The sequence below is a fragment of the Amphiura filiformis genome, chromosome 7 (assembly GCF_039555335.1).
Source record: "Amphiura filiformis chromosome 7, Afil_fr2py, whole genome shotgun sequence".
Taxonomy (NCBI): domain Eukaryota; kingdom Metazoa; phylum Echinodermata; class Ophiuroidea; order Amphilepidida; family Amphiuridae; genus Amphiura; species Amphiura filiformis.
In genome coordinates this window covers 14,325,048-14,340,261 of record NC_092634.1, presented here as the reverse complement: position 1 = coordinate 14,340,261, position 15,214 = coordinate 14,325,048, and the positions used below count along the sequence as shown (strand labels likewise).

Below are 15,214 nucleotides of genomic sequence, written 5' to 3'. Positions count from 1 at the left end.
CAGATTTGAGATGTGGGTTCCACATATTTAGGCCAAGAAGATGGACACTCCTTCTTACATATAATTATTGCATAGCACCCTGTCAAGCATGTAAACTAGCTGTTCAATCTAGTGTGTTTCTTCCCAGTTGCTCACAAAAGAAACTTGTTCACCAAATTTCTTAGAGGAATATTGTAAAAGAATGTGTACAAGGCCTATTATATGTGACCCATACAGGAGACTTGCTGTGGAGATGGATAGTTTATTGTCAGGAATCGACTTGGAACACAATATTTTTCTTCTTATTTTGGTCCAACTGTCAGTAAACAAACGTTTTTGAACAAGTCACAATATAGTTTGACAAGTCCAATTTTTTTAATATTATGCAAACAATTTATTTCCAAAATTGCAAATAGTTATTTTCCTTTAAACATATTTCAGCTTCTTAAAGTTATATTTATGGAAAATTGAAATCTGTCGCAGTATAGTATAAAAATGAAAAGGAAGTAAATAACTCAAATTTATTTCTTGTTTTCCTTATAATTAGCAGCTGATTATGATTGCATAAAATAACATAATCTAGCTGTATTTGGAGTTGCGTTGATTATGTAATATTGTCAATTGATTCTTAGGTTTTGTCTGATTTTAGAAACAACAAAGTTTTCTGGAGTTGAAGATGCCATACATAGTCTGATGTAAATGCAGGGCAAAGTCATATAGCTCTGCTTCAAAAAGAACAGCACCTCATGATAGTATCCCGGGGATAGTATCTAATTTCTTCAGAAAAAAAATCTTCTAAAATCTGAAAAAAAAAAAAACACTTTTTACATTAGTAACTCATTTTTTGTTCTGTGAAATTTTGGATTTCTTTGTTTTAATGATTTGTTAAAAGCAAAGTTATGGTAAATGGAACAGAGCTTGCATCATGATGTCATGACATATGAGCAAACATTGTGTTGCAATATTTTGTGTCAACTTTTAAATATGATTTAAATAGATAACTCAACATTTAAACATTTTCTGGCAACCTTTTTGTAAATATTGCAACACCATTTTGTATTTGCTGCGTTTGTATACCTACATCAGTGTCGAACCAGCAGAGTTACATGATTTTGCGCAGTATCAAGAAAAATAATGTCATCATCAGAAAACATTTTACAGTTTATTATGGCAGTACTTGTGTAGCAGTGATTTCACATTTTATATCTTTTTTACTTTATAGTCATTTCTACATTATATGATGATTGTATATTTGCAGAGCTGTACAAAATATTCAGCAATAAAACATTGCTTGATATGTTTTTCTACTCACCCAAGCCTCAAGTTTGAGTTATTAGCTTGTCTAAGGAATTGTATGAAGTGAAGGGCCGGAAGGTAGCTAAGGATGTGATGCTAGTAATAATAATGATGGCATTTTGTAATGTGCCAAATCTCCCTATGGGGGGAGGTGCACAAGGAAAACTGATCAGACAAATAACATTTGAAAATTACAACAACTGCATAATAGTTTAATACAGCCATGTATCAGAGAAGAAATTTCAATGTAAAACATAAAAGTTGGTTAAAACTCAGTTTATTTACAGTCCATGTCCCAGTTTCATCACATAAGTTGATAATCCTGGTTTAATCAAGCTACTGGGTATAATGAGGTACACAAGATGCAGTTTTGGGTGAAAAAAGACTCATTTGTTGATAAATTGGTATTTTCATGACAGGTTGATGGAACAAACTTTATATAATAACGGATATCATCCTCATAAAGGGCTATTCCAGATGAAATCCATACACCACTTGTTGAAGATGTTACCTTAATCATCCACACAGGGAGTGCGATTTTCAAATGGGGTTATCTGAATAGGTGACTCTACTTGAAATCCACACTCCCTGTGTGGAAGATTAAGAATATGTCTTCAATACAGGGTGTATGGATTTCAACTGGATTAGCCCAACCCTAATTTGAACCCAAATCTTTGCCCCTTAAATCTTGTAATCCGTACCTTATTCCTTAACTAATCCTAACCTGCACCCTAATTCTAACCCTAGTTATAAAGCCTTGGGATGATATCATTATTCTAAAGTCATGTTAGTTTGTTTGAAATCAACTTCAGTGAACCAAGAAACAAATTAAAAACACACATTCACCATTTGCCTACTTCCTCTGTAGGCTCTGCCCATCAGTCTTGTGTTACTCATTTAGCCCACTGTAAGCCCTCATACCAGTACAAGATTTTCAAAGCTACATCACCAAACTCTGATCTTAACCAGATTAGCTATACATTGCCTTTGTACCTATGGAAGAAGCATTGACTATCCGTTGATATGCAACATTAATAATTTGGATTTTCTAGGCTTACAAGATAGACTTTTGTTCTATTATACTATTCAGTAAATTACTTCAGCAGTGTCCACTGCTCTGTCTGATTATCGCGTAAAAATAACTAGGTCACACATTGCTATGCAGTTTGACTAGCGAATAAGGTGCCAATGTGATGATGATGGCATGTGATTCAATTAGCCAATCAGAACCCCACTTCCATATGCCATAAACTGCACCAAATTGGCAGACCGCTGAAGTACTGTGCTGAAAACTATAGATACAGCAAATAATGTTACAAGCAAAGATACACAAATTTAAAATTGTTATTTGTTATTTCTGGTGGATGATTTGAAATTAACATAAGCAGGAGAGAAACCAAACAATCAAGGATCATGTGATTCCTGCGGACATTGTGCATTCAGAGCCATTTGGTATACAGTGCATACATGGATTATATTTTGTTGCCAATGGATGTCGACCAGTGATGGAAACTTGTGATATTGCAGCAGTTGTGTGTATTGGATGTGAAGAAACACTGGGACTGAATTAAGGTGGAAACCTCTTCACAGATGTTTGCAGATTGGACAGATCGTCATGCCGCCGCCGATGCCCTTAAACATATCAAATATTTGTGTTGCCATGGAAACAATTTTCAATGATGGATTATTCTCTTTTAACATGCTCCTTATGTGGGTCATTGGATTTGTAGCTGTTGAAATTCAACATTAACTTTATTCATTTATTACCAATAAATCTAGCTTTGTCACTTGTTATATCATTAATTCAGCTGAAATTACTGCAATCATGGATGCCATTTTGAATCCATATTTGTTGCAAATCATGTATTTAACCATGTAGCCCAGTCTGCGTACTAACACCTAATGCTCTATCTGCAATCTGCCTTTTTGGTCAATCCCAAGAGCCTTTGTGATTGGATCCTGATGACGTAACGTTGATGTGCACATCTTTAGTGCACAATTCTTTGGTGCCCACATCTTTGTACCCGTTTGAACATTGTTGAATTGTGCAGTATAGATGTGTGCACTGATGGTGCGTCTTCAGGGGTACGATTGCAAAGGTTTTCAGAATTTACTAAAATGGTGAATTAATGGTGATTGGGAAAGCTAACTAATGTGCAAAGGGTCACTTTTAAGGTTGTATGGAGACAAAAAATTGGAGCTTTAAAGCATCTCTCTGGTATTTCCCAGAATAATTTGCAAAGAAATCAAGCGTTGATGTGCAGATCATCACTACGCATATATTGAAACGAGCAGTAACAATGTATGCATTGATCACTATGGTTTTCGACATTTTCAAAATGGTCAAATTATTTAAAATGCAGGCATTCAGGAAAACTATCTGCTTTAGACCAAAACAATATACGTACCTTTTGTTTTGAGTGTTGTATTTCTTCCTGAATTTGAGTTTTATCAATTGTCCATTATTTCTTAATGTTAGTGTTCAAAGAATCTGAACCACTTTGATCAAGTAACATTCTCCATATGATCTTAATCAGCTGATGCTTAACAAACAAGCACCCAAAGCTAATACTATCTTGTTGATTAATCATGTCTATGAATCTCTATGCTCTTCAGTTTTGTGTATGTCAAAAACAATTTTTAAGCTTGTCATTGTACTTTTTACAAAAGTTCATAAAATTTCAAACTATATTAATTTGTACATATCAATTATTGTCATGCAACATTTCGAGTGTTTGCAAGTTTCCTTTTTGCGACATCAGTTAGACAGATTAGAAAGTATCCAACTGTAGTTTGAGGTTAAACCGTGCAAGCATCCAGTTAAGGAACTGGGACAATAGAAATTTACAGATCTGAAAACAATTCTGATTATCTTTTCTTGATGCTACATTTTCAGCATACATAAAAGATATATTTAATGGCCTCGGCATCTGTTAGTTTGCTAGTCTGATATATAATTGCAATAATTACAATAATTGCCGCTGACATTTTTCTTAGGTCCCAGTTTCCTTCGCAGGTTGCTTGTTCGGCTAAACCAAACTATTAGAATAAACAAAAAAAGATAGTTTTATCATAAAAATCATTTTATTTCTTATGTTTTTAGGGTTTGTAACATCGGTGGCTATGCGCTTCGCGCAAGGTATTTCATATTTTGTTTTTGATTGTTGAGAGTTTGTTCTGAGTTTAGATTGAACCCTACAGGGCTTCTAGCACTAGTAGTTTGAGAAGGGGTTATGCATTTTGTACATACTCATACTTCTTCTTCTCTCCTCTGTATATACTCACCATCACCCAATTGGACTATTCCAGTTGAAATCCATCCTCCCCTATGGAAGACATGACTTTAATTTCCCACACAGGGTGTAGATTTCAAATGGAGTCACCCATTCAGGTAGCCATATTTGAAATTCATACTCCAAGTGTGGAAGATTAAAGTCATGTCTTTCATGGGGGTGTATGGGTTTCAACTGGAATAGTCCCCTGTAACTGGTATTCAAATATCAGTATCACAAAAGCAAGTTTTATTCTAACTTTCTCTGTGTATATCTCAAAAACTAACCACCCTAATTAATTCAAACTATACTGTAGCACCAATATAACCTTTTTTCTGTGTGTGACTGCAAATTGTTTCCAGAGGTAACCTTATTCAGTGTGTGTGATGACCAAATTTGGTTTTCTTGATCGATATGATTGCTATAAGATTGGTTCTAAGATTGAAAATTTTGTAGAGTGTGTGACTGCTAAATTTGGTTTTAAAAACTATTTATATTCTTAAAAATCATGGTCATATAATTAAACAAAATAATGAACATTATAATTCAAGTCGATACCCCTACCCATGCTTTATTCATGTCAATGTGCTTGCTTCTGATCATATGTATCATACATCTGTCTCCATGTGTGTGTGCTTCATATCAAGGTGTTGGTGTAAGAAAGCCCTATCAGTAATAGCTGCCAGGTGTCATATTCTTTATATGTGCACAATATAGAATGCTGAAATTGACAGATGTCTACAGGGCAGCTATAGGGCCTTCTTAAAACAAACTCCTTGATATTTTGATGTGTTCTTGACATTTGTATTTTTTTGTATCATGATTAGATTTATTTTTTACGTAGAAGGAGCATCATTAGGTCTTATTTGTATTTTGAAATGACGACATTGCTGTTGAATTTAGAAGGGTAAAGCTTCATGCATTAGCAAAATGTGGGAAGAAGGCTGTAGTAGTATTTTTATTTGTTCAGTTTTGCTGCATATCATTTATTAAGTATAATCATGGATATGATGCTTTTACAAGTGTAAAATAACATGTTGCATTTGAAAATACAAATAAGTCGTGTAAAAAGGGGGAGCATCCATCTTGCCAGTATTGTTTCCATGGCAACATAATTTATGAGATAAATAAGGGGTTCTAGGAGGCAAAGGTGAGCTGTTTGCTCCTTCTTGATTCGTTTCTTTTCTCCAGTAAGTAGTTATGATTTGCATGTGTTTTGTCACAAGTCTGTTTTGAATTATTTCAGTCTTAATTGATTTACACCAATTGAAATGAAATGATAACTATAATTTCTGTATTTCTTGAGTACAAATTTAAAAATTATGATCCTTTTTTCATTTAGTCCAGTAACTTTTATGATACTAATTATTCTGCTTGCAGTTAAAACTGACATATTTTTTATTACATCTGTGGAATGTAGTTGCCAAGCAGAACCCTATACACCAATTTATAAAGAACCTAATATCTACATAACACAAGCTCAAAACGGCCTTCAAATATTCTACCATTGCAAAAAGGAAAAAAATTATAAACTTTCAATTGTTTCTCTATTCTTTCAATTCTTTCACATTTGTTTTCTCTCTGGGAAATCTAATGTCATTATTCACTTATTCTCATATTTCTATTTACATATGACTATCTTGAATTAGTCTAAATGAATCCTGAGGAAAAATATGATCTCACTACCAATTCTCCTTACTTGTAAATATTGTAAATATGAATTGTTTGCATCAATTAGCTTAGTCATAAATGGTTATTATTAGTGAAGTATTGATGATGACAATAAGACTAATTTGTCATACATTTTGTTTGTATTTTAGCCCAACCCTGGACCCAGCGTGAATATCAACTTGCAGCATGGGTGATGAGAAAATGGCGCTTCTATAGGTTCACATCAATCAGAGTAAGTTTGAAAATTAAATTAATAAAAAATTCAGAAAAAGGTAAAAATATTTCATCGAAAGAACACACAGAATTTGAATAGGAGAATTCCCTTGCAAAATGCTATGAGAAGTCTGCCATGCTGGGTTTTTATGCATAGAATTAAAGACAATATTTTCACTTTTTTGGTAAATTAGTCAATCAAATGGTGATTGGTATATTGGAAAGTATGTGTGTTGCAAATGTTAGTACATAAAGTGTATGGCACATTTTATGGCTGACTTTTAAAACAAGCGTCCACCAAAACAAGCACTTAATTTTACCCAGTGCAGTTTCAGATTAAATACTGTTTGTTCGTCCACGAAGACCGCGAAATTGACAGTTTCTGAAACCTTAATTCAGAATGTGACTGAAATCTTATTCATACATACTCACGATATAACGATGTTTCTGATTGGATTTGGGCCCTTTTTTGCTGGTCATAAATTACGTTTATATGACCAGTACGCAGGGCATAAACAAGCTGCGTCACGCAGCGTTGGAACTCAATTAACGTGATCAACGATTTGCTAGTGTTGCGTACACGCGCATGTCACCGCGCCCATCTCACGCGGAGCGAAAAGATGACGCGTATCACGCGCTGACTCGGCCGTTGACCTCATGAGCCGAGCTGCTTCCTGCAAGTAGGCCTACTCATTTTCTTCCAATTTATGAAGGAAAACGGTATGGAATTGTTATTTAAACTTGTAAACCCTTATTATTTTCATTTGTATTGAATTACTAAGAATGTTGGGTATGTAGGAGCGGGGTTCATTCATAGGATTTCGGCATGGGCATAAACAGCGATCATGCCCTCAATCCTATGAATGAACCCCTAATCATTAAGGGAATTTAAATCTTGTGATTGATTATTGACTACATTACTTCAAGAATAATTTGAATAACTATAATGAATGTTAGATGTAAAGAGCATATGGAAATTGTTTGTATCAAAAAACATATGTCTGTTTGAATTTCTACAATGTATTATTTTTTGTCTTTTCGATAGGATGATCTTTGGGGTAATGCTATCTTTCTTAAAGAGGCTAATGCTATTAGTGTAGAACTCAAGAAAAAGGTAAGACTATAATTTTAAAGGTGTTTATCTCAGTGTGTTTATTCCAGGCATGTGTTATTTATGCATACAAAGTGCACAAAACCAGGCCACACTGGAGTTACACCATTGTGCCATTCCATTTGAAATCCATACACCCTCTATATAGATGGCCTTATCTTCTACACAGGGAGTGTGAATTTCAAATAGGGTTACCTGAATGGCTGACTCCATTTACAATCTACACCCACTGTTTGTGAAGTCATGTCTTCACTTAGAGAACAAACAATAGGAATTTTTGTTTTTACTATCCTCTACCATGTGATAGATGACAGGCAGGTCCAATATGTTGAGTACAACAATAAAAATATTGGACCTGCCTGTCATCTGTCTTAGGTAGAGGATATTAAAAACAAAAATTCCTATCGTTTATTCTCATTCTTAGTCAGTTAAATATTATATTACTAACTGTAAACTATTTTTTATAGCAAAAACTAAGTTACCGTCATAAAAACTCCCCTGATTATTAAATGAACGAAACTTGTTTACAACTACACATATTCTGTTTCGTGTACTGCTAGCGTGTGCGCGTATTCCGCACTAGTCTCGCATACAACGCGATACATACGTGCTCCTCTATAAGCGTGTTACGCGTTACCAACACTCACGATGACGGGGGGTCGTCTACGGCCTGATAGACGGCACCCGAAATCATGCGATCAGATTATGTGTCTACGAACTAGACCACTCCCACTGACAAAGAATTTCATATATTATGCAGAGAATGCAGTGCATTGGGAAATGATGCACAAGAACTGCCAATAAAGGGTGTAATGTCTGGGGATAAAAGTGTCCAATTGAATGTAAACAGTGTTTCATAAACATACAATATGATAAAAAGACTTTTGATTTTCTAACATCTAGTTATCCTTTCTGTTGGCAGGTTGAATTCCAGTTTACCTTGTTATCAGACACCATGTACTCCCCCCTGCCAGCAGAACTCTTGCCAAGTCATGACAATGCAGATATCATGGAAAGACCATTCCCTAGGACTGTAGTAGCTGTAGAGGTACAAGACAAGAAGAATGGGGCCACACATTATTGGACATTAGAGAAACTAAGGTAAGCTTATAACTCAAATATGGAAATTAAATGTACTAATTAGTAGAAAATGCACTTAGCCAAATCTGCCAGATCTGAACAGACTTCACACAAGTGTACTAAATATTGATCCAAGACACATCGTAAGCTATTTCCTCAGGTTAAGCATTGAGGGGCAGATCCTAATCGGTCTGAAATATTTGTGTACAATAATAAAGCATCGCAGACGAAATCAGTTCCCGATGGTATATTCATTGTGAATGTTATAAATAGACCATTAGGCGACGAAAAAAGAAAACCCTTTCTACGGGCCCAACCGACCCAGAATTTTTCCTGTACAAATGAATACCAACCCAATTTTTTTTGTATTTTCCCAACTTGCAAATATTTACAGATTTTGGTGATTTTTTTTGGTAATTTCCAAAAAAAAAAAAGCCCGACCGACCAACCCTACTTGAAAGGTCCGTGCGCCCATAGAACAGGTTTTGGGGGTTTTTTTCGTCGCCTTTTGGCCATGAAGTTGAACATTTAAGCTGCAAAGATTGCCTAGTAATTCAGCTATAGTTTGTATACCTTCCTCGAATTGGAAAAGTAAAATAAAATTTTGAGATTTTCTCCAAAACTATTAATTTTTGCAGAAATTTGTTATGCTATGTCATCATTACATTTAGAGATACAATAAAAACAGTGTCTAAATTACTGAGTCGAGAAAGGTATACAGACTATAGAAGACTTTGCTTTTAGGTGTTTCTTCAAAAATTCAAATAAAAATGTCTTGTTTAAAGGTGGGTAACCTGATTGACAATCTCATCCCCCCACTTTACCTCATCAAAATGCTGATTTTTAGTATCAGATGAAAGCTCATATTTTTCTCATAAACCTATTGAAATTTGATGTTCCAAATCCGTCAAAGAAAGAAATCATCAAAAACTGTCGATTAGTCTCAAATATGGTATACCATATTTGAGACTAATTAGGCAGTTTTTGATGATATCTTCGAAATACACTGAGTTAGAACTTCTAATTTCAATATGTTTATGAGAAAAAAAGGGCCTTTCACTTGAAATCAATATATTACATGATCATGATGATTATCATTAGTAAAAACACTGTAGACTTCCAATATCATGCTGTATAAATGTCGGTAATTCCATTGGGAATTAGTCACATTTACAAAAAACATTTACATGTTCTTTTTGCATGAGTGCTTGAAAGGGATGACATTTTATGTTATACATAAGTTTTAAAGAATTTGATTTCCCAAATATATCAGGTCACCTTCCTTTAATGCACAGATATGTAATATATAAGTATGATCACTAAATTTTCCTTCTTTGATGGTTATCACAGAAAACGTCTTGAAATGATGCGTGAGATGTATGACAATGCCGCTGATGCCACGCCCACCACACCCGATGCCAACGCAGGCTTTGAGAACAGTGTGACGTGTAGAGATCCTTTCTATGATAGATTTCCTTGGTTCAGAATGGTTGGAAGGTATATGCAGTTTATGCACTTTCTGTATTTTCACATAGATGTGTAAATTGAAGTAGTTAGTAAACTGTTCTTTCTTATTAATTATATTCAGTTTCCTCTTGTAGCGAGCAATCGTTCCCCATTGTATTTATTTGTTCTTGTGCTCTTGTGCAGGATGAGTAGCCCCATTACCTACTTTACTAAATTGAAGTAGTATTAAGGTAAACAATACAATTGTTGTATTTTGTTGATCAATTTAGGAGTCAATATGTGATACAAGCTGATCCAATTGTGTTGAAAAGTGAGTCCAACCTGTCCCATTAGACTATTGCTAAATCATACATCAATCTCTAGCATACTTGGTTACACAGTTTGTATGACAATCTTGTTATGTATTTTATTGGGTTTTTGCTCAAAAAATATTTTTGAATATATCAATTTTGCCATAGCTGCCTTTGAATCAGACAGTGTATATATATGAAGTTTGTGACTTTCATGCTTTCAAACATATTTTTTGGATTTTCAATTTTAGATCTTTTGTATACCTGAGTAACCTTCTCCACCCTGTACCACTAGTCCATCGTGTAGCTATTGTGAATGACAAAGGGGACGTCAAAGGTTATCTACGTGTCGCTGTACAGCATGTCACTCCAGATGAAGAAGACCCAGATTACGGATCCGGAATACGGCAATCGGGAACAGCCAAAATTACTTTCAACGACGAGGAATACTTCAACAAAAAGGTACATGATGTAGAAATAAATAAGTGATATAATCCTCCTGAGCAAGGAGTTGCAGATTATGTGAAGTAAAAGTGAAATGATTTAGCTCTCTTTCTGTAGAGATGTTTCAATATTTTGTTTGCTCTGTGCTTATAATACTTTGCTTGTTACTTATAGAATAAAAGATAGAATTGTGGAATTTATAAGATGTACTTTTCTTTTCTTTTACAGTTAAAACAAAGTATTACCAATCTTAGTCAGAGTGCAGGAAGCGAAGATGATGATATGCGTATTGTAGAAGGTCATCGAGAAAACTCGGACATGGGTAAACAAATTTTTAATAGTAAAAGCCGTATCCAGTCTTTGGGTATAAAATCAATTGTCTTAACTTGTGTTAATCATTCAAATAGTTCAAGGGTAAAAATAAGCAGGAGCCAGGAGCCATCTGGCTCCCTGAAACCTACAAACAGCTTGTGGACCAGGAAACATTTGCAAAGCTGAATGCGAGCACCATCCTAGTTTAGCAAAGGTCTGCAGTAGGTCTTTAATTGCATACCATATGCATTTTAGAGATAAGTCTGCTACTGTATCATATATAGCTATGCACCAATATGTTGATTAAACATCGTTTCAGACAACCTCGTAATGATAGCAATTCACAAGGTCCTTGATTGCCGGGAGAGACAGGTAGGGTTGTGTGTATGTATGTTTCAACAACTCGTCCTATACCTTTGTACAGGAGCCAAGCATTGTTAATCGGTGATGAATCCACAGTCCAGTAGTGTATACGCATTACTTGTGAGGGCATAAAATTTGTCATGCCTGGAACTTACGCTTAAACACTGTCTTATGTTGGAAGTAGCAGCTAATAAACATTACTGCTTTATTCTTTAGTTTTATTGCTGATATCAATAGAGAAATCACCAACCTTCTTGTAAGGTTAAGTGGCAATGACAAACGAACATTGCGAATGAAAGAATCATGTGAATTAGACGATCTTTAGCTTGTTTTCATTGTTGAAAGGGATTCAATCATGTTTCACTGATTAACAACTCCCGCCGGTGTGTCTGTGTGGTTTATCTCACATGATAAAGCTACCCTCATGAAGTAAACCACACAGATGACGTGGAGGGCTAAAGCTGCCCTGGCAAAGTAAACCATGCAGACGACGTGGACTCATCGCTGTTAATTGGTGATGAACAACATTGACACATGATTGAATTCATAAATGTATAGTTAATATCTTGCTTCAAATTGTCTTGATCCATCTATTCATCCTTTACAATTTACTTGTTTGTTTTTTTCAGACATGGAGGAAAAACTACATGATTCAGAAGCTATGAGTACCACAGAGAGTATGTCATCGATATCGGCTCTCGATAACATAGAACCTGGGGACCATCTCAAGATTGGAACACAATTCACATTCCGTGTCACGGTGCTGCAAGCATCAGGGATCACCTCAGAATACTCAGACATCTTTTGCCAGTTCAAGTAAGTTAAAAGTGTAAGGAGTTCAGCAAGTTTTCATAGTTCTGAATACAAGACAATAGGATTTTTCTGCAACTTTCAAATCTTGGGCTACTTTCATTAAAAGTTACTCGGCAACATCAATATTGGGATCATTGGAACAGATGAGGTGTCATAATGCACAGAAATAAATTCTGCTTTGACTGCATATTCCAAATGTGGCATACAATCAACAGTTTAGGAATAATGGTCATCATTTAAAGGGGATAATTACTTTTTGGTAGGTCTTTATATAGTTTTTCAGGTGCTCCCAGAATTTTTCCACTTAAGCTTTTTATCCATCCATTTCAAAATTCAATGATAACACTTCACTCTCTAATACTTCATTATTCAAGAACTTATTATTATTTAAAAAAAACCTATTTACAGACATAAATCCACAAGCCTCAGCATACTTTACAGGAATTCACTGACCACTTTGACCCAAGAGATACCTATAAACCATTTAGCAATATTCAGGGATGCAGTTCTATACAGGGCAGAACTCTAGTCAGCCTTCTGAAGTACCATATTTGTTCCATTAACCGCCCGTGGCCCTATAAGCTCCCACCCAGTGACTTCACAACAAGGAAACTGGTGTCATGTTATTAACTGTCCATGCAAATATGAATATGTTCCGAAACATATGACACACTGGTGATGATAGTTGAATATTTTGGGCCTTTTTTACGCCTTGTTGGCTTAAACAATATAAAATATAAGCGTGCCCCCAACATGATTTTGTTAAGCACCTTGCGCGGTTAATGGAACAAATATGGTAGTTGTGTTTGTTTTTGAACAATATCAATCAACCAACCAGATCCCAAATTCTTACAAGAATTTTGGGTCAGGTTGGTTGATTGATATATTCTTACAAGTATTTCATTTCAAATAGAAATTTTTTTTCACATTTTGGATAATATAATATGGTAAAATTGGGGATAAACTACTTTCTATTATACTTATCTTTAAACTTGACTCTTATTATGTTTATCATCATGTGTATTGCCATGTTTCCCTGTATTGTGTGCCAATGTATGCCACAGTTTTCTTCACCGACATGATGAAGCATTTTCTACAGAGCCGCTTAAGAACTTGGGCCAAGGCCCCGCACTGGGTTTCTATCATGTGCAAAACGTAAGTTATCAATTCAATGGATTGATTGATTGATTGATTGATTGATTGATTGGAATGATGGTTGCTAGGGTGGTGGATGATGCTTGACTGGTTTCAAGTCATGTGGTGGTCACACAGAATTGTTGAATGATTGAATAATAAACTTATCAAAATGAGGAGGTTAAAGGTGTTTTATGGTGAAATGTTATCACAGTCAGAAGATGCAATATATGTGATAAAGAGGGACTCGTTTAGTATCCCAGTTATGCCATATTATATTAGTCTGCTTTCCTTTGGTTCAAGATATGGGACATTTCAGAACAACAAAGATTTGCTATTTTATTTGCAGAAACTTAATTTGGACTGCAATAGTTAAAGCTTCCATTTTTGCATTATATGAAATTTATATGAAATTCAAGTAAAGCAAATTTCTAAAATAAACATGGCTATTTTTGACATGTGAAATTGGCAATGAATAAACTTGGTAAACTAGATCATAAATGAATAGCAAACAATGTACACTTTCAATCAAGTAGTTTCAATCATTCAACAAATTCAAAATGGCCTCCATTATCTGCAGCCTGTTGTTACCGTGGTGATGTTCCTAATCTGGTGAAGGTGCCACTATATATTATATATTCCCTGATTGGCTGATTTTGTCCATTGCCGCTTTGCATTTTATGTTTTCTTTTATTTTGCAGTTTCATACACGGGCATGATGCGTTCGTAACGCAACCTGTTCAGAACAACGCGGGTGTTGCCGGCCCACCCCTTGGTTTTTACTTTGTTCAAAATGTAAGTCGGCTTTAGCACTCATCAAACAGCAAAAGCATCATGTACGTCACACCAGTTTTTTCTTGCTGGTAGTGTGTAGCCGGGTTTTTATTTCTTGTTTGTCTTTGTCATTTGTTGAAATTAATTTTAAGATAGCACCATTCATTCAACATTATACTGTTTCAAGTAAAACCAAAGTTAAATATTTTTGCATGCAAAATCATATGTACTCTTTGCTATATCAATCATTGATGATTATTCGTAATACCAATAAATTTCATACAAATTCCTGCACACATGATAATGTGCTTAGTTGTATTTGATTGTTCTTGATGAGTGTTAAGTCACCATAACCATGTCTGTTATGAATGTCATTGTTTATGTATAGTTCAGGTCTGTGATGTTACTTCCAACAGCTTGCCGATGCATGTGATGATTGTGGTGATAGGTGTGGGACGGGGTGGGGTGTGTGTGTTGGGTGCATTTGGTTTGTTGTTGGTGATGTGTATGTTTGTCTGTATGGGTGGGTGGGAGGGTGAGACTATAGTTTGCTGAGCTTGTCATTGTAATGAAGTTAAGGAAAATTGAATAACATTATAGACTGGCTCTCTTTTGGAAAAATCACGTTCCTAGCGGCAAGTTTGCATAAAAGTTAGCAACCAGCTTATTTTTGTTAATTATGGTATTCTGAATTTGAATCTGTTGTCTGCCAAGCAATACTTTGAGACTGTGACCTTCAAAAGACCCCCCCCAATGACCCCATAGTCATAGAATTATACTTTAATAGACTATGCTGCCACTGAGATACATCATAATCATTTTGCTTCAATGTATATAGAGACTGCAACCGTGCTGTATGTTCTCTTGGCATTTAGTAATTATCCCAACAGCTCACTATTACACCTGTGTGGGGTGGTGCAAATAATGTAAATAAAGTGCACCAAGTGCATATCTTATTAACATTGTAGGTTTGATCTGGTTATCTCGAATTATCT

The 15,214-nt window shown here is 35.2% G+C and overlaps 1 protein-coding gene across 1 annotated transcript in view; it reads left to right on the top strand.

Moving 5' to 3' along the window:
- Window positions 1–15,214, top strand: part of LOC140157661 (kinesin-like protein KIF1A) — a 204,542-nt gene that overhangs the window by 161,568 nt on the left and 27,760 nt on the right. The window contains exons 19-26 of the mRNA XM_072180901.1: window positions 6,368–6,450; window positions 7,477–7,545; window positions 8,465–8,643; window positions 9,973–10,119; window positions 10,631–10,841; window positions 11,052–11,145; window positions 12,128–12,314; window positions 14,147–14,240. Of these exons, the coding sequence (XP_072037002.1) occupies window positions 6,368–6,450; window positions 7,477–7,545; window positions 8,465–8,643; window positions 9,973–10,119; window positions 10,631–10,841; window positions 11,052–11,145; window positions 12,128–12,314; window positions 14,147–14,240 (1,064 nt within the window). The remainder of the gene's footprint in view (window positions 1–6,367; window positions 6,451–7,476; window positions 7,546–8,464; window positions 8,644–9,972; window positions 10,120–10,630; window positions 10,842–11,051; window positions 11,146–12,127; window positions 12,315–14,146; window positions 14,241–15,214) is intronic.